Source organism: Dipodomys spectabilis, unplaced genomic scaffold (genome assembly GCF_019054845.1).
Source record: "Dipodomys spectabilis isolate Male_0828 unplaced genomic scaffold, ASM1905484v1 ptg000155l, whole genome shotgun sequence".
Classification (NCBI taxonomy): Eukaryota; Metazoa; Chordata; class Mammalia; order Rodentia; family Heteromyidae; genus Dipodomys; species Dipodomys spectabilis.
The window spans coordinates 4,176,952-4,203,689 of NW_024870832.1; the positions used below are offsets into that span (position 1 = coordinate 4,176,952).

At 46.3% G+C, this 26,738-nt stretch overlaps 1 protein-coding gene across 1 annotated transcript; it reads left to right on the plus strand.

Annotated features, from left to right (window-relative positions):
- Positions 1–1,532: 1,532 nt before the first annotated feature.
- On the plus strand, positions 1,533–10,833 carry Sap30l (SAP30 like). Its single transcript, XM_042692413.1, has 4 exons — positions 1,533–1,917; positions 6,731–6,853; positions 9,256–9,354; positions 10,581–10,833. Exons 1-4 carry the CDS (start codon positions 1,660–1,662, stop codon positions 10,707–10,709), a joined length of 609 nt encoding a protein of 202 aa, XP_042548347.1. The 5' UTR covers positions 1,533–1,659; the 3' UTR covers positions 10,710–10,833.
- The last annotated feature ends 15,905 nt before the right edge of the window (positions 10,834–26,738 follow it).

Sequence of the window (26,738 nt, forward strand, 5' to 3'; positions counted from 1 at the left end):
ACTAGAGATCCCCTAAAACTTTCAGAGAGGGTAGGGTGTCACTGGGGCAGGGCACTGTCTCCTCCTGGGTATTCCTGGAGACTTAAAGCAATAAGACTACAATCTGGAGCTCTAGGCAGGGCCTCAAAACCCCACAAGCTCTCCCCACCCGGATAGATTAGTCCTGGATCCCCTCACCTCCTTCAGCCTTCTCTCCAGCTCCTCGGCAAAACTTCCCCGCGGCTCACTCAGCCCACCCTCCATACCTTAATGCAGATTTCTTCGGATTCATTCTCCCAGTGGCGAGATAGGGGACAAGTCCGGGAAGGGGGGGGGGCGGGAAATTCCTTCCTTTCTCTCTCCTTTCCCTTTTCTGATGAGACAGTCCCCAAGTTCACAGTTCGGGGGTTCCGACTACCTCGCAGGACCCCTCCCCCCTTCCATCATCTGCCCCGCCACCTCTTCACACACATCTCTACCGGGGATTGTCCCTCTGTCTTTCCCACCATGGTGGACGTTCTGTCTGGTTGTCCCTGCCCAGTTTCCCACCGGTCTGGGGGTTTGGGAGGATTCAGGTCGCCCCCTCGGCCCACAGCATCTCCCCAAGGCCCATTTCTTTCAGACGCCCCTCCCCTAAGCCTGTCCTCCCCCCCCCCCCCCAGCCCCCGCCCACGTCTGTGATTCCTTCTGCCCGCGAACGCGATCCTCCGCTTCCAGAGTCTGTCCTTCCGTCCACCCAGGCTCCGGCTCGCCATCCCTCCCCAAGGCCGCGGAGTCCACGGCCCGGCTCCCCTATCCCGCCCCGGTAACTCTTTCCTCTTCCACTTTCTCTACTTTGAACCCATCCCAGCAGAGTCCAGGAAGTAGCCTGGAACCGAAGAATGACAGCGGCAGAGTCCAATGAGACATACCAGCGGCGGGGGAGCCCCCGCCCAGAAAGCAAAGACAGCCAATAGACGGCAGGAGGCGGGACTTCCGCTGTCCCGAGGCGGGCGGGAGGGGTGGGAGGGAAGCGAACTGTTGTGGTGCGGCGCGTCGGGCGGGTGGCGTCCGGGCTGGCCCTGGGGGCTGCGGCCGGGACTCGGGGCTCCGCCGAGCGGCTTGCAGGGGTGGGGCCGGCCAGACGCGCCGCGGGGCCCGGACACTGCGGGTTCCAGGCCGGGCCCCGCGCGAAGGGGGTGTGCGTGGGGGAGGCCGCGCCACCCCGGGAGAGCTGCCGGACCAGCGAGTTTTGCTTTGCCACCGAAAGAAGGCGGGAGCCGGCGGGGGCCTCGGAGACCCCGGGGGCCGCGCGGCCCGGAGCCCCGGGGCAGTGGCCGCTCCGCGAGACGCGTCTCCCCCGGACGTTCCGCCGCCGCGGCAGCGCCGGAGACGAGTGTGGGGCCGCGGGCGCCGCCAGTGACCCCGGTGCGAGCCGCGGGAGCGGACCCCGGGGCCTGGCGCGCAGGGAGGCCGGGGACCCCCGCACCCCGGGAGCCGCGGGGCCCGGCGGGGGGGTGAGGCGGCCGGGCCTCTCGGGACGCCGGGCAGGACCGCGCCGGCCGGGAGACGGACTCCTGGACTGTCGGGCGCGGGGAGGGCGGAGATCGCGGCGCCCGGCCCCGCGCGGGGAGCACGGCCGCGGAGTGGCCTAGAACGGGGGCCTGTTCCCCCCCGGAGGGGCCGAGCCGGGGCGGGGAGATGAACGGCTTCAGCACGGAGGAGGACAGCCGCGAAGGGCCCCCGGTCGCCGCCGCCGCCGCCGCCGCCGCCGCCGCCGCCGCTGCCGCTGCCGCCGCCGCCGCCGCCGCCGCCGCCGCCACCCCGGGCTACGGCCAGAGCTGCTGCCTCATCGAGGACGGCGAGCGCTGCGTCCGGCCCGCCGGCAACGCCTCCTTCAGCAAGCGGGTGCAGAAGAGCATCTCGCAGAAGAAACTCAAGCTGGACATCGACAAGAGCGTGAGTCTCCCCCCCCCCCCACACACACACCCTGCAGGTCCCCGGGCCCCCGCGCCCCATCGCTGCACCCACACCCCGTGCCCTGCACCCTGCACCCGGGGTGGATGCCTGGGTCCGCCTCGCCAACACCTGATGGGCGGAATTGAAGAGTTAAGGCCGCTCGCTGGTTTCCTCGCTGATGTGTTGGGTGGTTTTACCCTGATCTGGGAGTTTGGGAGGGGACTAAGGGGGGGGGGGGGTTGGAGCGTCGTGGAACTTGGATCGAGAAGATTTGACCGTGGGGTTGGACTTGAGAGTGAGTGAGTGAGAGGTGGGTGGGTTGTTTTCGTGTGTCGTATCCCACGAAAGACCGAGAGATCAGCGTGGAAGAGATCCGCGGGCTCTGCAGCAACTTCCTCTTTCTAGAAACCCCGGGGAAAGGTGGCCAGTGACTTTCCTGTCCCCCGCAGCCGGTTTCTACAGTGGGGCGCGGAGCTTGCTTTGTACTCAGTTGTGGGAATGAGTTTTTGTTTTTGTTTTTTTCCCCTAGGATGTGACAGAAATAAGGCCAAGGTCAGGTCTTGCGAGTTGTCTCTGGCAGTGTGACTAGTGGGGGTGGGGCTTTTTTGGAAGGTAGGGATTTACATTGGAGTAGGGTTGCCCTGTGTTCTGTGCCTGCTGATAGGAAACTTCCTTTGTGATTTCTGCACTTTTAGCTAATAATGCTAAAGCGGCCTGTTGTAAGAACTTTTTTAGTTTGACATCTGTTGCTACAGGCTTTAAATGGTGGCCGCTTTATGATTAGGAATTGGTAGTGAGCAAAGGAGTATTTTTTAATGTTCACTAACTTACATGATTAATAATGGGGAAATTTATGAGGTTAAACGAAGGCCTCTTTTCTTTTTTCTTTTTTTTCTTTTTTTTTGGGTCCGGCCGTGGGGCCTGAACTCTGCCTGGACGCTGTCCCTCAGCTCATCAGCTCAAGGCTAGTGCTCTACCACTTGAGCCACAGCACCACTTCCAGCTTTTTTCTTTTTGCTTATGTGGTGCTGAGGAATCGAACCCAGGGCCTCAGGCATGCAAGGCAAGCGCTCTACCACTGAGCCACCTTCCCAGCCCCGGGAAGGCCACTTTTCTACTTTAGATTTTTCCAGTTAAACTGAGGCCCAGAGGTAGAAAGCACTAGTATCAAAGGCACATAGCATCTAAAAGGCTGCTTAACTTCCTAAAGTCTTTTTCTGACTTATTTCAAGATTCCTGCATAAGCCTTCATTAATAACTCTTTGTAAATCTTGTCTTTTCTTGGAGGTTATCCCCTCCCCCCAGCTTTAGGTAACCCTTGTATATATGAAGCTCTTGCACAAAAAGCTGTTATTTTTAAACAGTGGGGGATAGTGGGGGGAGTCAGTCAATGGCTTTCTTACTACCAGTCTATCTTAAATGACTGAAAATTCATTTTGAGCAAACAGCTGACTAGATACCAAAATGAAATGCTTAATTTTTATAGACAGTAGTGAATATATTCCCTTACAAACACTGGCTATCTTATCTATAGGCTGTGAAGAGTCTCTAGTCATTTTTTCTTGTGTATGTGTATATATATATATATATATATATATATATATATATGGGGGGGTGCACAAGCATGCCAGTTACTGGGGTTTGAACTTGGGCTGTCCCATAGCTTTTTCCTCTCAGGCTGGCTCCGTACCACTTGAGCCACAGCCCCCACTTCCAGCTTTTTGATAGTTAATTGGAGATCAGAGTCTCATGGATTTCCCTGCTTGTGCAGTGTCAATCCTCAGATCTCAGCCTCCTAAATAGCATAAGCACCAGCCAGGCCCTCCAGTTTTACACCCTTGGTTGCCTTTACCTCTGAATGATTTTGCTACTGCAAGCAAGGCCCTGTTAACCTATGGATCCCACATATATGGACTGTGCCTGGTTATCTCATGAGTCCGGAAGAGAGGTAGGCAGCTAACCTTGGCAAGAACATTCCCAAAAGGTAGCTGGAGATTAGAAGGTGGAATCCTTCATAACTTGTTGCAAGGTGGTGGTATGGAGTCATTGATGCTGAAAAGTATTCTCTTTAGCTCTCACAGGTTTGGGCAGGAATTCAATTTTAACTAACTACTGTGTTACAAAAAATGTTTAGCTGTTGGACAGAGTGAAACAAGAGATACAAACATAGGACACAGGTTTTGTTTCCACTTTCCTGTGCCCATCCCACCCTCAGAACCCACTGAGCTCCTAAATGAAGACCTGTTTTTACTTGACAGGTTAAAGGAGAGGCACAAGTTACCTTGTTAAAGGACCTAGCTGAGAACCTTTTAAATAACAGCAGCAAAAACTCAAGCAGTTTAACTCAATTTATGTAGACATTGGCAATACTCAGTAACTTACCCAGATGCTTGCAGACATTGCTCCAATTGACATAGTACTTGAAGCACTTTATAAAGGAAACTATTGAGGTAGGAAAGGAAGTGTACCAGGAGTCAGAAGGTCTGTGTGATCTTGGCCAGACCATTTTCCCCAAGCTGGGTGATTTTTACTTTAACCGCTCTAGAAAATGAGATTGGCGCTAGTGGTCATGAAGTGATTGCTAAATTCTCTTACATCTAAGATTCTTTTATTGTAGTGTCATGACCTGATGCCTCCCAGATGAAGTTTTAGGAAATAATCCTTATCTGTGTGCTCTCCCCTGAAGTTTTCCAGTGTGTACTTGAACCAGTTGCCTATCAGGTCTCCATGGTTGCTTTCTGGAAAAAAGCTTATCCCATGGTCCCTTCTTCACCTGGGCAGGCATCTTTGAGACAGTTGCACATACTGTGTCCAAAGTCCTTTGACAGAGTGGACTTGGCAAAGCTGTTCAAATTTGCAGCCATGAAAGTGACAGCTTTTACTGGCTGATGCAGCTTTCAGATATCAAACTGCCCATATCAGTGCATCAGCATTTATTGAGTGCCTGCTGTCTACCAAAACACCATCACAGTATAAACTTAGAACCACTTATGGCTCACTAATCCCACTACATAAAAATGATAATTCATCTGAATAAACAGTTTTTAGTATTTTTTTTTCTCCATGAAGAGGCCTAAATTAATTGATGCTCCTTTCCTGTCAGCTTACTTTTATCTTTGGGGATTATTTAAGGAATAAACTCAATTTCCGACTTCTTCCCAGAACATTTGTGTAACATCTGTTTCAATATCAACAACCCCTAGTCATTGACTTGGACAGCCCATTTCTGTAAGGTTTTTGAATGGTTCCCACAAGCAACTCTGGAATTTATGTGCTCAAGCATACTTCTTTTTTGGGGCGGGGGGTGGTGGATACAGGTCCTGGGGCTTGAAATCAGGGCTTTGGCACTTTCCCTGAGCTTTTGTGTTCAAGGCTAGTGCTCTACCACTTGAGCCACAGCTCCACTTCTGGGTTTTTGGTGTTTAATTGGAGATTGAGGTTCTCATGGACTTTCCTTCCCAGGTTGGCTTTAAACTGTGATCCTCACATCTGGGTCTCCTGAACCGCTAGGATGACAGGCATGAGCCACCTTGGCCCAGCTTTATACTTCTATTTTGTTTTTATCTTTAAGTAGTTGTACAAAGGAGTCAAGCATACTTTTTATATTTTAGCTGCTATTGGTACCCTTACTAGTGTGCTCCAGCTTGCATTCCACATCAGTGATAATGTGCACATTCTTTTAGAATTCCTGCATTTCTTCCCTCTCTTTTTTTTTTTTTTTTTTTTTGCGGGGGTGGGGGGTACTGAGGCTTGAACTCAGGGCCTAGGCATTTTTTCCTTAGCTTTTTTGTTCAAGGTTAGCACTTTACCACTTGAGCTACACCTCTGCTTCCAGCTTTTTGCTTGTTAATTGGGGATAAGAATCCCACAGAGTTTCCTGCTCTGACTGGCTTGGAACCCAGATCCTCAGATCTTGGCCTCCTGAGTAGATAAGATGACAGGTATATGTCCCCAGTACCCTCTTTGGACTTCTTTATAGATCAGATGTGAGGTTATATAAGACTTACTCACTGCTACACGGAAAGAGTTTTTCAAAGGGTTTCAATAGTAGATATTGTTTGTATAAACTTGGGTGTCCAAATACCCCTACCCCAGTCCCTGCTTCCCTCCTTTGTCCAGCCGCACTGCAAGGTTGTAATACCTACAGGTGTTCTGAAAATGCCATATCACTCCTTACTTCACAAGCCTTGAGGAACTCTTTGTCTGAAGGAAAGTCACACTGCCCACATGACCACAAGATGGCCTCCGCCCCCTTTGGTAGCCTTATTTGGCATCACTGTCTTGCCTGTCCTTCATATGTGAAAGGTTTCCTGGTAGCCTGCAAATCCTCCCTTCTCCCAACCCATCTTCTTTTATCTTCACCGTTTCCTGGAGACTTGGTCATACTTGGTCACTGGGGAGGAAGGGGATGCACGGATGTGCATGTGCACATGTGTGTGCTTGCTCAACCACTGAGCTGCGCCTCAGGCCTCAGTTTCTTTTTTTTTTTTTTTTAATTAAATTAAATTTTATTTGTGAACATACTGTACAGAGGAGTTACAGTTACATGGGCAGGATAATGCGTACATTTCTTACCAAGCATTGCAGCCTCCTCCTTTGTTTACCCTTCACATCCCTTCCCAGCCTCCCCCCTCCCCCCCAGGCCTCAGTTTCTTATTTCCTAGCTCTGTAGTAAGCATCTGCCCAACATGGCCTGCCTTTTGTTCTTCTGTCTCTCCAACGCCTGGCCAAGAAGAGAGCCCCGTAGTTTGACAGAGACCCCCTGCTATTGCCATGCAACTGGCAATTCTCACTCTCATCTGCTTCCCATCAGGTAAGGCACCTGTATATCTGTGACTTCCACAAAAACTTCATCCAGAGTGTCCGAAACAAAAGGAAGAGAAAGACGAGTGACGATGGCGGCGATTCTCCTGAGCACGACACTGACATTCCTGAGGTAAAGGCCAAGAAGTCAGCCAGAGAACACTGGAAGCATGCTTTTTCCTTCCTCTGGTCTGGTCTGCTTTTTGTGCTAAGAACTAATTTAGTCCCCTGTGTTTCACTGTGGACTTTTTTTTTTTTTTTTTTAGTGAAAAGCGAATTATAGTACCATTGAATCTGAACACTTAGAAATCAACTGGTTGAGCTGTTCCATTACTTCGAGAAAGGCACAGAGACCTGAGGTCATTGACCTTTCCAATAGACCCTATTGCTTTTATTTAAGAAACCCCTGACAAATGCTTCACCATGACCTATTGATCACCTTAAGCCTCGTTTTCATCTCTAACACTAGGATCTGGCCATTTATGATCGAGGAGCAGTTCTCTTCTCAGATTTCTGGTCTGTCAGATACAGGTGCAGAGTTGTCAGTTTGTACCAGCTCGGTTTTCTGTCATACATTGATTCCATACCTGCTGGTTAAGGCCTGTTCCCAAGGATGCATTTCCTACCAGTTCCATTGAACCAGCGCTCTCAGCTCTGGCATTCTTGATATCTGGGACCAGGACCAGATGCTTCTTTATTATGGAGGCAAATCCTGGGTTTTATGGGATGTTTAGAACATATCACCTTTATCTTTTTTTTTTTTTCCTGTTGATCATGGAGCTTGAACTCAGGGCCTGGATGCTATCTCTGAGCTCTTTTAGCTCAAGGCTAATGCTCTACCACTTTGAGCCACAGCTTCACTTCTTGTTTTCTGGGGGTTCATTGGAGGTAAGAGTCTCTGACTTTCTTGCCTGGGCTGGCTTTGAATCGGGAACCTCAGATCTCAGCCTCCCGAGTAGCTAGGGTTGGTTACAGGAATGAGCTACCAGTGCCCAGCTTGCCTCTATCTTTGACAGTCAAAAAACATCTTCAAACATGGCCATGTGTTCTCCCGAGGGCAAAGCATCCTGAGCTGACCCCTGCAGTAAACTACATGATGTAGCCTTTTTCAACCAGAGTCGGCTTTCCTTAGGATGCCTGGGAGTATTAAATGAGGCTCCAAGAAAGGAATATGGGGTTTTCTTTCTGTCTAAATTGTTTTTACTTAAGACTCAGCAAAAGAAGAACCCTTTATAAGTATACATTGAATATTTGACACATGAATATTTCATAAGGCAAACCGCATGTTCGCACTCAAGAGTGAAAATGCATGTGTAGGAATAGAAAGAGTAGGCGGGCCTTTGTCTGCAGATGTGAAGGAAACCTTTGAAAATCTAGCCCTCCCCCTCTGCTTCTCCCCATGTCCCCTTTTCCAACATTAGTTTACAGTGTCTTTCTGTGGCCTTTAGCATTATTATTATTATTTTATAAAGATGCATTTGCTTTCTAAATGCCTTTCACTAGGGGGGGGGAAAAGCAAAGGTTTTGAGGAATGTTTTGAAACAAATGAAGGGCTTCGGTCCCTCATATTGATCATTCATTTTGTTTTTAAAGTGCTCTCCACCTGCCTGAAGCAAGAACATCTCTTTTAGAGGCAGGTAAAGGCAGCCCAACTTTCTGGGCCTTCAATATTTCATGACTGTGCAGCTTTCCTCTCTTCCTGTGTTGGAAAAAAAAAAAAAAAAGTGATGTGGGGGGGTCCCTTCCGCTCTTTTCTCTAGTCATCTACAGAGACCCTGACCCTAGCCTGCTTCTGGGTGCAAACCACAGACGCTTTCCAGCTTTCCCTTGAGGATTGTTAAGACTTTCCAAATCCTGAAGGCTGAGCCTAGGCAAAAACAAAAAACGAGCTGTTTGACAGTTATACTTCTTCCAATGCCCCTCTTTCTCTAGTTGCTGCCTAGTTCTAGCATGTTCTTTCTCTAGAAGTCCTCTCTAGAGGACATCCCTCCTTGATGTCCTCTAATGTCACCACCCCTCCAGAGCTTGACTCATTTCCCTGGTGAATCAGTGCTCCCTGTAAACCCCCACCAACTCCCAAGTTCCTGCAGCAGCCTCCCCCCCATGCCCCCCCATCCCCCCCCCCCCCCCCCCCCGCCAGCCATCATAGCTCCTCCTGACTTCCAAGGCATTGTCACTACCACCATCTTTCCCTTGAAACTACCCCGATTTCCTGGGACCCTGAACCCCCGAACCCTTCATCTTCTGCATTTCTGTGCTTATGGTCCCCTCACGCCTTACACTCTTCCTCAGATGTCTGCTTCACCTCCTTCTCCCATCTCCTGGGATCAGCCCTCCCCAGCCAGGACTCTTTTCCAGTCATTTCTTATCCTCCATCCCAGTTACTCATCCTCATTGGACAACCTCTAAGACTTTTCTTTTGTAGCCCTCCCCTTCCTCACCCCTACCTCTAGGGTATGCTGGGCACCTAGTGGGTTCTTACTGAATCCTGCCTGGTCAAGTGATGGATAATGTGTTTTCTCCTCTTCTCTCCAGGTTGACTTGTTCCAGCTGCAGGTGAACACTCTGCGACGTTATAAACGACACTACAAGTTGCAGACCAGACCAGGCTTTAATAAGGCCCAGTTAGCAGAAGTAGGTAGATGTGTGGTTTCCATGTGGTCCCGATTCTCACCACTAGTTGTGGCCTTCTACACACAAGTGTCTATTCTCATCTTCCACATAATGTAGAATCCCAAAGCATTAAATTTGGAAAGACTTCATTTCTAGAAAAGAAACAGTGTCACAGAGAGAGAAAATGACTTGCTTAAAACCACAACAGCAAGCCAGGCACTGGTGGCTCGAACCTGTAATCCTAGCTACTCAGGAGGCTGAGATCTGAGGATTGCAGTTCAAAGCCAGCCCAGGCAGGAAAAATCTGTGAGACCCTTATCTCCAAGTAATCACAGAAAAAGCCAGAAGTGGTGCTGTGGCTCAAGTGGTAAGGTGCTACCCTGGAGCAAAAAGGAGCTCAGACACAACACCCAAGCCTGGAGTTTGAACCCCAGCATGGGGCGGGGGAATCACATAGCAACCTTAGTAGCAGAATGGAAATGAGATTCTTAGGACTCCTGATTCTAAGTCCTGAATGTTTTTTTAAGTTCATTTGTTCAAATCTGTCTGTGAGTGTGTTGGTGCACATTGGTACTGGGACTTGAACTCAGGGACCAGGTGCAGTCCTATAGCTTTTTCACTCCAGTCTGGCACTCTTACCAAAGCCATACCTTCGTGTGTGTGTGTGTGTGTGTGTGTGTGTGTGTGTGTGTGTGTGTGTGTGTGTGTGTGTGTGTGTGTGTGTGTGTGTGTGTGTGTGTGTGTGTGTGTGTGTGTGTGTGTGTGTGTGTGTGTTCTGGACTTGCCTGCCCTGACTGGCTTTGAACCATGATCCTTAAATCTCAGCCTCCCAAGTGGCTAGGATTACAGGCATGAGCCACCAGTGCTTAGCTTTTCCTTTTTTTTTTTTAACACACATTTTGTTTTGCCCACTTGTACCACCTCAGAGGTATGGTGGCAACTGGGCAAGTAAAACAGCCCCAGCCTCTTCTACCTTGGGCTGACGGAAATTATACAAGCGATGGCCCACTGCCAGTGGCAGTGTCATAAGGCTAAAGGTCTGCTTTGGGAAGGCTGGAATCCTAACTCCCTGGAGAAGAGGGCACTGAGGTCTGCCTCCCCCAGGAGGCTCTGCCATAGCCACAGCCCCCTGTACCCTCATGTCCTCAGATCAGAAAGTATGGCCCTGATTTATGCATGGTTTATGGGACTGTGGTTTGGTTTCTCTCCCCCACCTCCCCCCCCCCCCACCCCCCCCCCCCACATAGACCGTCAGCCGCCACTTCAGGAACATACCTGTGAATGAGAAGGAGACCCTCGCCTACTTCATCTACATGGTGAAGACTAACAAGAGTAGACTGGACCAGAAGTCCGAGGGCAGCAAGCAACTGGAGTGAGGAGAACACCCAGCCTAGAGGAATGAGGTTCGATAGAAGCCTGAGGCCCAGGTGATATCTGCGTCATGCAAGCCCGTGATGACTGTTAACTTTTATTGTAAATAAAAAAAGTTGGAATGATGAATACTGTAAATCTTTTTGGTCAGAAGGATTATATTCTCATGATTGAGTATGTGTATAAAAAGACATTTTTTTAAACATTTTTTTATTGTTAATTACAAAGGTGATGTACAGAGGGGGTTACAGTTATATAAGTCAGGTAAAGACTACATTTCTTTTTTGGACAATGTCACCCCTAAAAGGACTTTTTTTTAAAGGTAACTACTGGCGTGAAAGAAAAATAAACACCCAGAATCATGGAAAGAATGGAAAATGTTGTCCACAGTATTCACCAGAGCACTCAGTCAGTTGTACTGGAAATGTGGGATGGGAACTGTTGTGGCGGTCATTCTGCAATATCAGCAAGGCTCAGCTGTGGACTAGCAGGAAGGCATGGCTGATGTTGGAAGTAGGGGAGCAGGTGCACATCTGGACTTACAGGCTTCCCATCAGGGATGTAGTCAGGCCTGCTCAGTTACAAGCTTTGTCATTTGAGAGCAAATCAGTTTGACCCTGGGTCCCCTCCCTTGCCTTGTGCCTTGTGCACACTGGGCACTCAGGGTTTGTTGGCTAATTGACTTGTCATAAAGCCAACCTGATAATCTCTGCTCTGCTTCACTTTCTCCTTAACCAAGACCGCTGCTGCTCCTGTTGCTCACTGCTCAGCCCTGTGTAAGGCAGGAATCCTGACATACTGATAGGCCTTTGGAGCCAATGAGAATTTCAAAGCAGTTGCACGTACAAAGTTCTGACTAGAAACCATGACCCCCAAAGCTCTCATAGGAGGGGCGGCTGGTGTGTGCTTCTCTGCACATCACTGGAATCACATGTTAGCCATGGTTGCAGACCAGTGCTGCTGTGACCACCTCGGTGGCTTGGGCTAGTGTTAGTCCTTTGTTCCCAATGGCCAGGAAAGCTGCCAAAACTAGGATTCCCGCTCAGAAATCCAGCCAACATCATTGTCAACCTGAGAAATTTGCTTCCCTTTTAGGGAAAAAAAATTGCTAGAGAACTTTAGATAGTATTAATAATGACCTGATTTTTTTTCACTTCAAAAAAAAAAATCAGAGCCAAAGTATCCAATGAAAACAAAGTGTTAGAGCTAAAATGATGTTTGTGGAAAATCTCTTATCAATGTCTTTGGGGGCAGAGTGTGTGGATAAGTTGAGAGAAAAAGAGCCCCCAAAAGGGGGTAAAAAGGGATTTGAGTTCTAATTTCTGACCGACCATCTTAAACCCTGTACATTGGCCAAAGGTGTCATCTTCCTAATTGGTTTCAATGCTGAGTTATTTCTTAAGCCTTAAGTGATGAAAGAAGCAGTGGAAAGATTAGCCTGAGAGAGTGTTCCTAGATGGCTTGATCTGAGCATTGTCTTAGAGGATTCAGGACGAAAGCCACAATGAGCAGGGCCAGGCATGTGCCCTCCCACATTTGGTCCTGTGAAAGAAGACTGTGCACCTGTGCTTTCTGAGGATTGGGGACAGAGTCCCACCCTCCCTAAAATGCAGTGTGTTTTCTTGGAGCAAAGCTTTTACTAGTATTGAAGATGCATGTCTTGCAGATTGCAGCCTTTTTAAATATGTGTAAATGGATGTACATAGAACATATATGGGGCTATGAGGAAGCCCCATTTTGAGGATATGAGGCCTCTCCTGGCTATGGAGGGCAAGGTGGCCTCCTAGTATTTTCAGTCCTACACACAGACTTGGTGCATGTGTAGAGATGATCTCCCACTTTGTTAACAGATCCTGATGGGGTATCAAGAAAGCTCAATGGGCTGGCTAGAGTCTGGGGCAGGTAGGGCCAAGAAGGTTAAAGCACCATCCACCTGCTCTATGGAAATGGCCATGTCTTTCTGATACTTAAACCAAAATGATGGGCATGTAGGTCAAGTCACTTTTTTGTGTGATTTTTGTTTTGTTTTTAGCAACCAATCTGCTTTCCTGGGAGAGAGAGAGAGAGAGAGAAGCGGCTATGTTTATAAGTTGTGGGGTTGGGACCCACCTGTTCACATGATCTGAAGGAATGCCTTTGTTTCCAAGAAAAACCCAAGGGAACGTTTTCACTTCCGCAGGATGCTGTGAACCTAGAGTTTCATGTTGTCTTTCCTCGGAAGAGGGCTGATTTAGCAATGTGGATGGTATGGGTAGCTCTTCAATTTTTTTGTTGTTGTTCTGAGACCAGGTCTTGAACTCTGTACCTTGACGCTTTGCTTATTGGCTGGTGCTCCACCAACCGAACCACATCGAACCCCAGCTTTTCAACCTTTTAAAGCAGATCAGGTATGAGAAAAGAAAAAGCTGTTGAATATTACATTTCCCTCATGTCCAGAAGTGTGTCCTTTCATCGAACCACTTGCCTTAGTCCCTTCCACAGCCTCTGATGGTTTATCTGTGAACAGACTTCCACCTAGAAGTGGTCTGGGCCCAGCTGCAGGGAATATGGGGTTGAGGGAGGGTGTGTTTGTCTTGGCTGCTGACATTTTTGTACCACCTGTCAACCTGTCAAGTACTCTCAAGCCTCTCCTAACTGTAATGGCTCAATGTTGTCTTGACTGTTTCTGGGCAACACCAGAAGTTCAAGTTCAGAACTAGCATTCACTTTTTTTTTATTTTTATTTTTTGTTCTGGTCTTGGGGTTTGAACTCAGGGCCTAGGCACTGTCCCTGAGCTTTAGTGATCATGGCTGGCATTCTACCATTTGAGCCATAGCTCCACTTCTGCATTTTTGGTAGCAGATTGGAGAGGAGTCTCACATACTTTCCTGCCTGGCTGGCTTTGAACCACAGTCCTCAGATCTCAGCCTCCTGAGTTATTATGATTGCAGGCATAAGGCACTAGTGCCTGGCTGGCATTCACTTCTTAAACTGCCCAGTCCCTGCCTCTCTGCCAGCTTGGCATGGACCTTTCATTTGCTGAGATTTGTTACATGAAAATGTAAACATCCCACCATTCACGTTAAGGTTTTAAAAAAAACAAATGGATGAACTTTTTTTTTTTTTTGGCCAGGTCTAGGGCTTGAATTCAGTGTCTGGTCAATGTCCCTGATCTCCTTTGCTAAAAGCTAGCACTCTACCGCTTGAGCCACAGTGCCACTTCTGGTTTTTTCTGTTTAAGTGTTACTGAGGAATCAAACCCAGGAGTTTATACATGCTAGGCAAACACTCTACCAGTCCACATTCCCAGTCCCTAGACAAACACTTCTTTAAGGAACATTTACATTGGCACTAGCTTGGGACAATCATACATTAGCTGAATCTCATAAAAGATTGGTAACCAAAAGAGTCAAAACCAGTCTTTAAAATGAAGAGGAGCTGGGAGCCAGTGGCTCATGCCTGTAATCATAGCTACTTAGGAGGCTGAGATGTGAGGATTGTAGTTCAAAGCCAGCCTGGGAAGGAAGTGTGTGAGACTCTTACCTCTTATCACAGAAAAAAAAATCAGAAATAGTTTTATGGCTCAAGTGGTAGAGCCCTAGCCTTAAGAAAAAAGTGCTCAGGGACATCACCCAGGACCAGAGTTGGAGCCCCAGGAAAATAAAAATGAAGAGGAATTTCACGTGTGTTTTAATAGCCATGGGTGATGAACTGTTCCCATCCTATCATAGCTAAATAGTCACAGCTAGCCTCTCAAAGAACAGCTATTAATCATGTTTGCAAGTGGAATGTTGGATCCTTGGCATTTGCGAGGTTTATTTTGATGAGGGTTTTTTGTTGTTGTTGTTTTATGCTAGTCCTGGGGCTTGAACTCAGGGCCTGGATGCTGTCCTGAGCTTTTGCCCAAGGCTAACACTACCACTTGAGCCATAGCTCTACTTCTAGCTTTTTGGTAGCTCATTGGAGATAAGAGTCTCATGGAATCTCCTGCCTGGGCTGGCTTCAAACCATGATTCTCAACTCTCAGCCTCCTGAGTAGCTAGGATGATAGGCATGAGCCACCAGCACCCAATTAGGCTGTTCATTTTGCCAGAATTTTTGTTGTTGTAGCTGTTAATATTGTACATTGCCTGTGGGAGGTAGAGGAGGGGAGAGAACCACTAAAGTGGTAGTCCCAGAAATACTGTGTTGTAGACATCATCTGAAGACAATCTGTCAGGCATTCTAGCAGCAAGATCCAAAAGTGGGAAAGGGCCTTAAGCCATCAGTCCACACTCCCTATCCAGGTCAGCATTATACCTGTAACCTTCCCATCAAGGGAGGGAGCCCTGTGAGCTTAAATACCTGAGGACAGAACTCACCAGCTGCCTCCAGGCCATGCCTGCTGGAGCTTTGTAAATGTCTGGCTTTTGTTTTGCTATGTTGTCTCTCTCATCCCCATCTTAGTCTGTGGCCAGGTGGACAAAGTTCTTGACCTTGGCAAAGGATTGGATCCTAGCACTGTGTCATGTTTGTGTTCTGAAAGTAGCAACAAGGACATAGACTTTCTTTTCTTTTTTCTTTTTCTTTTTTGGGTACTGGTCCTGGAGCTTGAGTTCAGGGCCTGGGTTCTGTCCCTGAGCTTCTTTATGCTCAAGGCTAGCACCCTACCACTTGAGCCATAGATTCACTACTGGCTTTTTGGGTAGTTTGGTGGAGATAAAAGTATCACAGGGTTTTTTTGCCTGGGCTTGCTTCAAACTGCAATCCTCAGATCTCAGCCTCATGAGTAGGGAGGATTACAGGCATGAGCCACCAGTGTCTGGCTGACATTTTGAGGTCCAATTCCCCTTCCCCCCCAGTCCCACTGTACTTACTTCCTTGTTGGAGACTGTTGAGGAGCCTCTGCAGCTAGGTGTACACTGGCTGCTTGCTCTTGCCAAAGCTGCAGGATGGGGTGGGAGGAATGGTGGCACCAACCTACCCCAGAGTCACCTGAGACAGTTTTGAAGCCTTACTTTGGTGCTTGCCTCACAAAGATGAGCGTTCACAACATTATTTAGGAAAGGTTTCAGCTAGATTAAGAGAAAAAAAATTCACTACTTTGCTTGAAGTTAAATTCTGTGTTTGCAGAGGGCTGGTTACCTTCAGGTTCCTATAATATAGGACTTCATACACACACACACAGTTCTGGAATTTTTCCTTTGGTTGAGTTTTTTGTTTTATTTTGTTTCTTGAGATGATCTTGCTGGACTTTGAACTTAGGATTTTCCTGCCTTGCCTCCCAAAGGCTGGGATTACATCTGGTTTACATGAAGTTTTTACTGGGAAAAGCAAAGTCAACTGCAAGAAGTTGGGAGTGGGGACTGTATGTCTCAGAATCAGCTCTTCAAGCTAGAAAGTCTTTAGGTATTGTTGACCATTCATCCACTTTTAGACAACAGGGGACTGAAGTGCAACTCTGGCATTGTAGGGTTAGACCTGTCTCACACACTCCTCACTCAGTGTGCAATGACACTATTACACTTGAAACTGGTAACTGCCCTCAGCTTCTTTTTGCAGTCGTGTGGCTTGACTTGGGGTCAGGGCTCTGTCCCTGAGCTCTTGGGCTCAAAGCTAGCGCTCTGCCACTTTGAACCACAGTGTCACTACTGGTTTTCTGGTGGTTAATGGGAGGTAAGAGTCTCATGGACTTTTCTGCCTGGGCAGGCTTTGAACCATGACTCTTATATCTTAGCCTCCTGAGTAGTTAGGATTGTAAGTGTGAACCACTGGTGCCTGGCCCTTTTTCTCTGTTCCTTTTTTTTGTTTGTTTGTGCCAGTCCTGGGGCTCGAACTCAGGGCCTCAGCACTGTCTCTGATCTTTGGCTCAAGGCTAACGCTCTATCACTTAAGCCACAGCTCCACTTCCAGATTGTTATTTTTTATTTTGGGTGTTGAATTAGAGATAAGAGTCTTACAGACTTTCCTGGTGGGGCTGGTTTTGAGCCTTGATCCTCAGATCTCAGTCTCCTGAGTAGCAAGGATTACAGGTATGAGCCATTAGTGCCTGGTAACCCTTAGCTTTAGAACTTACAACCAAGGCATGTCCAAAGGCAAGGTGGCTCTGAGCCTGTACTGACCTTCAGAGCTCAAGGTGAAGTGATATGATGGCTGCTAAGCTGAGTTCTGCAAAGTGAGTGGGTAAGGAAAAGCATTTTAAGACCAGAGTTCAGAAGCTCTCGTCGGGGATGAAGTGTTGCCTAGGACCTGAATCCTAATGACACGGGCTTGGGCCATGTCCCATGGTCCTGTTTTCTCTGCAGTTCCTGGGACCTCTAGCTCCCACTGTTAAGAGCAAGGTCATAGAACTGAAGGACCAACAAGCTCAAAATCATGGCCTGCATGCTTTAGGGGAATATCTTTATTCCTGTCATTGTATTGGGAAGGGAAAAGTGAGTGTTGTGTGTTGAAGAAACCTTTCAAATCATCCATTGCGCTAGCATACATCTCCAATACAAAGCGTTCCTGTTGCTTTCGCCAAGCACATTCGTTAAATGACAGACAGGTGGACAGGACCCTTATTTTTTATTTCTATTATCTGTTACACCCATCAGAGTGTATTTTGGGGTATGGAGTTTGGTTTGGGGGGAGAGGGGTTGGTCCATTTTGTAACTGCCTTATTAAAAAGTAAGTGCCCTTCCATTCCAGGCCTCCTCGTATTGTACTTGTTTCCTGCCAAATCCGGAGGATCATTTGTATTTTTAAATTTTGTAACCTCTGGCTCTGTACTGTTGACAGGCTCTCCCTCCTCTGAGTCTCCTTACTATGCTGTGTGACCTTTCATGTTGCAATGTCACCCAGGCGGGGTGGCCCAACTTTCCCCTGTAATAAAGGATCTGAATAAGAGATACTGCTGAATTTCTTTTGGGGATTTTTTTTTTTTTTTTTTTTTTTTGCTGACTGTAGGGTTTGAACTCAAGGCCCACGATGCACTATTTCTGAGTTTTTTCCCTCAAGGCTAGCACTCTATCACTTTGAGCCACAGCTCGACTTCTGGTTTTCTGGTGGTTAATTGGAGAGAATCTCACAGATTTTCCTGCCCACTCTGGCTTCCAATCACAGTCCTCAGATCTCAGCCTCCTGAGTAGCTAGGACTACAGGAGTGAGCCACCGGTACCCTGCAAGCCCAATGTTAAACATCTCAACAACTGTGTGTGTGCGTGCACACGTGCACATGCATGCCAGTCCTTTGGGCTTGACCTCAGGGTCTGGGCCCTGTCCCTAAGCTTTTGCATGCAGGACTGGCACTCTGCACTGGAGCCAGTTTTACTCTAACTTTTTAGTGGTTAGTTGGAGATGGGAGTCTCACAGACTTTCCTGCCTGGACTGGCTTTGAACTTCATTCCTCAGATCTCAGCTTTCTTAGTAGCTAGGCTTGTAAGTATGAGCCATTGGTACCCAATTTTAAAACCTTTTTCTTTTTCTTTTTTTATTTTTTGACATGTGTGCTAGCATTTCACCTACAGTAGAACTTTACTGTGTAATATTGGTCTGTCACTTGAGCATACATCAGAAATTCAGTCTCTGAACCAAGCATCAAGCTCATGCCTGTTCGTGCTAGCTTCTCGGGCGGCTGAGATCCTGAGGATCACAATTTGAGGCCAACCCTGGGCAGAAAAGTTCACAAGATTCCATCTTCAGTTAACCAGAAAAAAAAAAAAAAACTGGGCTGGAGATGTAGCTTAAGTGATAGAACATCATCTTAGTAAGCACAAGGCCCCAAATTCAAACCCTGGTACCAGAAAAATAAATAAAATAAATAAGTAATAAATAAATAAAATCTTTGCCTACTCTCCTGTCAGCCTATCCTAAATCATTTTGATGGAATCCTAGATAAGCCAAATATTACAGATTGAAAAATGCTGGATCTGTGACTCAGAACTTTTGGGAAGCAGATTCCTGAGGCCTAGCAGGTAGAGCCTTTTACCAGCATTTTTCCCCTCCTGTCTTCCTCCCTCCCACTTCCCCCTTCCTTCCCTGCCTCTCTCCAGCAGCTGCCTATGTAGCCCAGGCTGGTCTTGAACTTGTGTTTTTCTTCCCTTTGCCTCCCAAGTGCTAGGATTACAGTCACACAAAGCCACACCAAGCTTTTTCTTGAGTATGTTGTTTAAATAGAAGTAATGCATTCTGGTCTTAAGATTGAAATAAGATTGAAATTTCACAAGTCTGCTTCCTCCTCTCTTCACCATCCTTATCTTCCTTTCTCCCGTTCCCTGCCTCTCTGTGTCATGGTGGAAAGTGACATTCCTGTGGCTTGTGGAGGAGGGGTGGTGGTACTCCTGGCTCTCCCCTGAGCTTAATGTCACTCATGCTGCCATCATTTTTACATGTCTGAACTCACTGTAGGAAAGGAGGGAGGTTCCAATTTTCATACTGAGCAATGGTTTCCATACCTCTGTCTGCTGTCCTCTGCCCCTGCCCTCCAGCTCCTTCAGTGTGGACCACACACAGTGCTTTGTTGCTAAACTGAATGACCCCTATGAGGGCCAAAATTATAGCTGTTGGCTCACGCCTGTAATACTAGCTACTCAGGAAACTGAGATTTGAGTATCATAGTTCAAAGCCAGCCCCACATCAGGAAAGTCAGTGAGACTCTTATCTCCAATAAACCACCAGAAAACTGGAAGTGGTCCTGTGACTCAAGTGGTAGAGTGCTAGCCTTGAGCTCAAGAGCTGAGGGACAGCGCCCAGGCCCAGAGTTCAAGCCCCATGACCAACCAAAAATAAAAATCATTTTGAGAATTCAAAGGATGAAGACCTTAATGTGCCATGAGAATAGACGTTTCTCTAAGGAGCCAGACATTGATTGGTTTCCAAATAGAGCTTTAGAAAATCCAATAGCAAGCTGGTACCCAGTAGCTCAGTCCTGTAATCCTAGCTACTCAAGAGGCTGAGATCTGAGGATTATGGCTCAAAGCCAGCCTGTGCAGGAAAGTCCATGAGACTCTATAATCCAACTAACTGCAGAAAAAATCTGGAACCTGAGCTGTGGCTCATGTGTTAGAAAGAGTATGCTGGACTTGAGCAAAAAAGCTCAGGGACCATGCCCAGGCCTTGATTTCAAGCCCCAAGATAGGTGCGCGCGTGCGTGCGCGGCGCACACACACACACACACACACACACACACACACACACACACACACACACACACACACACGGCAAACCATGGAATAAGATAATGGACTAGAAACATTGTCATCTTTACCCCATGCTTGTTCAAGGCTAGTGCTCTACCACTTGAGCCCAGCTCCACTTTTAGCTTTTTCAGCATGTTGTGATTAATTGGAGATGAGTCTGTGGAGGTTCCTGCTTAGGCTGGCTTTGAAGTGTGATCCTCAGATCTCAGCCTCCTGAGTAGTTAGGATTACAGGCGTGAGCCACTGGCACCCAGTTGACAGCAATGAAGTTTTGAGCATGAGGTTTTCCAAGTACTCAGCTGTTGGGGATGGCCATGACCCCCATCCCATTCTGATGGCTTAGAGGGACAGAGGCCCACCCACCTAGTCCTAAATCATAATGATTTCTACCACACGTAGATATAGGAACAACTGAAAATTCTCTATTTTGTTCATATATATCTTTGATATTATGTTGAGTTGGTTGCTTGTATAAGTTCATTTGTATTTTTTTTACATATCATATAGGTTAATCTCTACTCTCTCATTTACTTTTTAGTTCTCCTTTTTCTCTGAAATCATCATTAAAAAGGGGGAAACTGATAAAAATTACCAAGGAGATTAAAAAGGTGATATACAAGCAGCTACACAAAAGCAAATTGGATACAAACAAAAGACTAGACAATTCAATAAACAGCTGAATAGCTGGCCACTGGTGTCTCACACCTGTAATCCTAGCTACTCAAGAGGCTGAGATCTGAAGATGGTATTTCATAACCAGCCCAGAAAGGAAAGTCCAGGAGACTTCTCTCCAATTAATAACCGAAAACTGAAAATGGAGCTGTGGCTCAAATGGTAAAGCATTAGCCTTGAGCAAAAGAACTCAGGGACAGCACCCTGGCCTGAGTTCAAGTCCTAGGACTAGAGATAGATAGATAGATAGATAGATAGATAGATAGATAGATAGATAGATAGATAGATAGATAGATAGAGATTAGATAGAATAGATATGATAAGATGAAACCAACTAAAAATGAAGACTGCAGAATGTAAAAGGGAAATTCAAAAAAGATAGAGAAATACTGAAAAAAATGAAATTGGCATCTTAGAAACAAAGCTCTCAGCCTAAATAACTGTTAGAAATAGCTAGGGATGTTAGGGAGTCACAGAGGAATAGACACCACCTCCAAGAGAACACAACAAGTCAAAGTTTCCTTCTACAAATGACAAAATAATGGCATTTGCAGGGAAAAGGATGGAGGTAGAAGGAATCATGTTGAGCGAGGTAAGCCAAGAACGAAGAGACAAACGGTACATGGTCTCCCTCATAAGTGGATGCTAAATCCAAAAGGTTAGGTGATACGACAAAACTAACAGGACTTAAGAAACAAAGAACTCCCACTCATCTGGTTGAACCACTACTAAATATCCTCATGCTGCTGATCACAAATATGGTATATAACATGTGAACACTGTTATATATTACAGACTGTGGTAGACAATTTGCTCCAGGGAAGTTAGAATGAACTTATGACTTTGAAATTATGTAATCATTTAATCACAATCAAAAAAAAAAAAGAACCTCGGGGAAGGGAGGGAGGGAGGGGATGGTAGGGGGAAAACAATGGAGGGGGTAACAATGTTCAAGAGGAAGTGTACTCATAACCTCACTCATGTAACTGTAACCCTCTGTATAGTAGCTTTACAATAAAAAAAAAAAAAAAAAAAAAAAAAGTTTCCTTCTACAGAAGTGTGCACCACCAGCTGGAAATCTGGCAAGCAAGCACACAGAGCAGGCAGGCTGCTCCCTTGTTTCCCCTAACCCAGCAGGCGCCGCCCTTCTGCACCCATTGGCTGAGCTCAGGTTCACAGACTCAATGGGATGTGGCTTAACTAATAAGATGTAATTAAAATTTAGGGAGCATCTTAACAAGATACCTTAAAGTGCTCAGAGAAAGGATGGATGGGACTAAAGTGTAATTAACAAGGCCAAGCCAATCCAGCCAAAGTAGGAACTCCTCAGAAAAACAATTTTCTCAAGATGAACAGAAAGGAAGCAAGCTACTTCCATAGTAAAGACACACTTTTCTCACAATAACTTAGTTGAAAGTTTAGCTTATAGAATGCTAGTGAAAATAGATGCTAAGGGTTAAAGATAAAGAGGAGGAACTAGATTGAATGGTCAAAACAGTAAGAGAATGGAAATCGAATTTAACAGACCTCAGGCTCCATTAAAAGATTAAATCTATAAATAATGAGTCTAGAAGAAGAGATACAAACTATTCAACAAAATAATAGCAGAAAACATCTCCAAAGAGGAGAAAAACTCCCAGGTGAAGGAAGCTTACAGACTATCAAATGGAAGATCAGAGAAGAATCCCTTCAAACATATTATAATTAAAACATTAAATATACTGGAAGAATATTGAAAAAGCAAAGGAGAAGAAACAAGTTGCATCCAGTGACAAGTTCATTAGAACAGCAGACCTCTCCACACAAAATCTAAATGCAAGAAGAACATGAAAGAATATAATTCAAGCCTTGAAAAACAGCCATTGTCAACCTAGATTCATGTACTCAGTGTAACCATTATTCATAACAGAGGAAGATTTAGAAACCTTCCACAGTAAACAAAAACTGAAGTACTCATAACTACTAAATCATCACTGCAAATGAGGATGAAAGGAATATTATCCACAGAAAAAGAATCAAAAACAGGAAAGAACAAATCTCCAAGGTCTGTAGTTGATTAGCAAAGAAGAAATAGGAAAGAAGCAAGCATCATGAAAACAAAATGATAAGAAATACAACATACTTTTCAATGTTACCATTATTAAAGGTATCATTCTCCAATCAAAAGATAAAGAATGGGTCGGGAGCTGGTGGCTCATGCCTGTAATCCTAACTACTCTGGAGGCTGAGATCTGAGGATCATGGTTTGAAGCAAGAATGTCTATGAGACTCTGTTCTCCAGTTAACTACAAAAAGCCAGAAGTAGAGCTGTGGCTCATCTGATAGAGCACTAGCCTTGAGCACAAAAGCTCAGAGATAGCAACCAGAACCTGAGTTCAAGACCCAGGAATGCAGGGGTCGGGGGTAGGGGGGGAATCCTTCTCATCTCCATCAGAATGCCACTGTAAGAAAACAAGGGCTGGGACTGTGCTTAGTGGTAGAGTGCTTGCCTAGCATGCAAAGCCCTGGGTTCAATTCATCAGTACTACATAAACAGAAAAAGCTGGACATAGCGCTGTGGCTCAATTGATAGAATACTAGCCTTTAGCAAAAGAAGCTCAGGCCCTGGGTTCAAGCCCCAGGACTGGCAAAAAAAAAAAGAAGAAAAGAAGCCAGGTACTAGTGGCTCATGCCTGTAATCCTAGCTACTCAGGAGGCTGAGATCTGAGGATCATGGTTCAAAGCCAGGCCGAGCAGGAAAGTCCATGAAATTCTTATCTCCAATAAACTACCAGAAAACCAGAAGTGGTACTGTGGCTCAAGTGGTAGAGCGCTCGCCTTGAACTGAAATGCTGAGGAACAGTGCCCAGGCCCAGAGTTCAAGCCCCACGACCGACAAAAAAAGAAAAAAGAACATGTAGATATACTCTCGCATGCACATACACACACATATACAGAAAAGATCTGTAGTACTGTTTAGAAGGATAAAGGGAAAGAAAAGGAAAAAACAATGTTGGAGACAGAATAACTTTGAAATACATTACAACTATATAGGGGGTGAGGGAAGACAAATCCCTTGAGCTGAGAATAATGGCAACACCTATCAGTTCTGAGACCAACCTGGACAGTCCATAGGTCTATGAGCATGGCTCCAGTGGTAGTGTGCTTATCTTAGCATGTATGAAGTCCTGGATTTGATCCTCAGCACCGAGGAAAAAAACACAAATCACTTGAATGGATTTTCAGAATAAAATAACCCACAGCTCCTAGCACAATGTCTCGTATATAGGAAGCCATGTTAACATGTAGACAAGCACCAGTGGTCCACACCAGTAATCCTAGATACTCAGGAGGTCAAGGTCTAAAGATCCCCATTCAAAGCCAGTCCAGGCAGGAAAGTCCATGAAACTCATCTCTACTAAACTACAAAAAAAAAAAAAAGCTGGAAGTGCAGTTGTGGCTCAAGTGGTAGAGCATTAGTCTTGAACAAAAGAAGCTCAGGGATAGTACACAAGGCCCTGAATTCAAGCCCCAGGACCAAGACTGGTACACACACAAAAAAGACATGTCAACATCTGGAGTTGAATCATCCATTTACTAAATAGTAGTTGTGTTTGTTTATTTGTTAGTTTTTGTAGGCTTGAATTCGGAGGCCTGTGTGCTGTCCTTGAGCTGCTTTTGTTCACAGCTAGAGATCTACCACTTGAGCCACAACTCCACTTCTAGCTTTTTCTGTAGTTTAGTAGATGTAAGAGTCTTGTAGTTTTTTCTGCCTGGGCCAGCTTTGATCCAGGATCCTCAGATCTCAGCCTCCTGAGTAGCTAGGAAAACAGGCATGAGCCACTAGCATCCAGCAATAGCTTTTAGTTTACAAGGCTCTTCCCTTCTCAAGAATAACAAAATGTGAATTATAGTTTTCTGTATATTAATTCATTTAATCTCATGGCACTCCCACAAAGAACTCCTACAAAAAAAAAAAAAAACTTTATTTTTTTTTGGTTGGTTGTGGGGCTTGAACTCAGGGCCTGGGTATTGTTCCTGAGCTCATTTGCTCAATGGGGCTGGGAATGTGGCTTAGTGGTCAAGTGCTTGCCTAGCAGACATGAAGCCCTGGGTCTGATTCCTCAGTACCACATAAATAGAAAAAGCTGGAAGTAGCACTGTGGCTTAAGTGATAGAGTGCTAACCTTGAGCAAAAGAAGCTCAAGGACAGTGCCCAGGCCTTGAGATCAAGCCTCAAGACTGGCCAAAAGAGAGAGAGAGAGAGTCTTCCAGACTTTCCCACCCAGGGATGGCTTCGAACCATGATTCTCAGATCTCAGCCTCCTGAGTAGCTAGGATGACAGGCATGAACCACCAGCACCTGACTCAACAAACTCCAATTGATAGACTTGTAAGTACAGATGCAGATGAACTGAGGAATTTGTGGAGCTAAAGAACCACATCTGGGAATGGACACATTTGGGGGTTTGTCCCAAGTCCCAGCAATGTGGATTTACTAAATTTTAATGAGGGATTCCGAGAAGGCACTAAGATTCTAGCCAGGAAATTTAATAGGGTTTAATGGAGGTTAACGAGGTACATCCAACCTTACAGCCAGGTTTTAACTCACCGGAGCTGAGCGGAGATTAACAAGGCCAGGAGCTACAAAGGCACCTGAATGATTTAATAGGGTTAATGAAACTGTCAGAGACAGACTCAAGGGCCAGCTCTGGAGTCTATTGCTGTTAACGAGCCCATGTGCTTGAGGTCAATAATCATTTACTAAACAGCTAAAGCCTGCCCTGACCTGCTCTGGGCACCACTGTCAGGAAAGGCCACAATTGGTCAGGCCCTGGTAACTCAAGCCTGTCATCCTAGCTACTCAGGAGGCTGAGATCTGAGGATTGCAGCTTGAAGCCAGCTCAGGCAGGAAAGTCTGTGGGACTCCTATTTCCAATTAACCATCAAAAAGCCAAGCTGTGGCTCAAGTCTTAGCCAGCTCAAGGAGAGCACCCAGGCCCTGTGTTCAAGCCCCAGGACTGCTACAAATGAAAGACAGAAAGAGGAAGGAAGAGCCATAATCAACTAACCACAGTTATTTCTGTTTTTGTTTTTGTTTTTGACAGTCTAGGGCTTGAACTCAGAGCCTGGGCACTGTCCCTCAGCTCTTCAGCTCAAAGTGAATGCTCTACCACTTGAGCCAGTTTTCTGGTGTTTAGTTAACAAGATAAGAGTCATTGGAGCCGGGCACCTGTGGCTCACACCTGTAATCCTAGCTACTCAGGAGGCTGAGATCTGAGGATCGCAGTTCAAAGCCAGCCCGGGCAGGAAAGTCCGTGAGACTCTAATCTCCAATAAAGCACTAGAAAAAAAAACTGGAAGTGGACTGTGGCTCAAGTGGTAGAGTGCTCACCTTGATCTGAAGAGCTGAGGGAGAGCGCTCAGGCCCAGAGTTCAAGCCCCACAACCGACAAAAAAAAAAAAAAAAGACTCACATGGATGTTGGGCTGGCTTTGAACCACAGTCCTCAGCTCTCAGCTTCCTGAGTAGCTAGGATTACAGGCGTGAGACCTGGTGCCTGGCCCCTGATCTTCTTTTGCTCAAGGTTAGTACTCTACCACTTGAGCCATAGTGCCACTTTCTATGTTTTCTGCTTATGTTTCATTGAGGAATTGAACCCAGGACTTCATGCATGCTAGGCAAGCACTCTACCACTAAGCCACAATCCCAGCCCATGGCTATTTTTGATTACTAGATTTCAGTGTGTTTTCCTATCTAGGTGTTGTCTAAGCTATTTGTAACAGGCATAAAACATTTTCATCATAATAAAACAACATAGTAGGGGCTGGGAAGGTGGCTCAGTGGTAGAGCGCTTGCCTCACATGCATGAGGCCCTGGGTTTGATTCCTCAGCACCACATAAAAGAAAAAGCCAGAAGTGGCGCTGTGGCTCAAGTGGTAGAGCGCTAGCTTTGAGCTGAAGAGCTGAGGGACAGTGCCCAGGCCCAGAGTTCAGGCCCCACAACTGACAAAAAATAAAATAACATAGTAAAGCCTTTTTTTCCTTTTGGTATCAAGCTTGGAGCTTGAGCTCAGATTTGGGCACTGTCCTTGAGCTGTTTTCTCAAGGCTAGCACTATACCACTTGAGCCACAGCTCCACTTTCAGCTTTTTTTTCGTGGTTTTGTCCAAATAAGAGTCTCACAGCCCGGCACTGATGGCTCACGCCTGTAATCTTAGCTACTCAGGAGGCTGAGATCTGAG

What these genes read in the sequence shown, in the direction of transcription:
- Sap30l (XM_042692413.1), top strand. Translation starts at nt 1,660, where the DNA reads ATGAACGGCTTCAGCACGGAGGAGGACAGCCGCGAAGGGCCCCCGGTC. An exon ending in AGCTGGACATCGACAAGAGC is followed by an intron (nt 1,918 to 6,730) that starts GTGAGTCTCCCC and finishes GCTTCCCATCAG; the next exon opens with GTAAGGCACCTGTATATCTG. An exon ending in ATAAGGCCCAGTTAGCAGAA is followed by an intron (nt 9,355 to 10,580) that starts GTAGGTAGATGT and finishes CCCCCCACATAG; the next exon opens with ACCGTCAGCCGCCACTTCAG.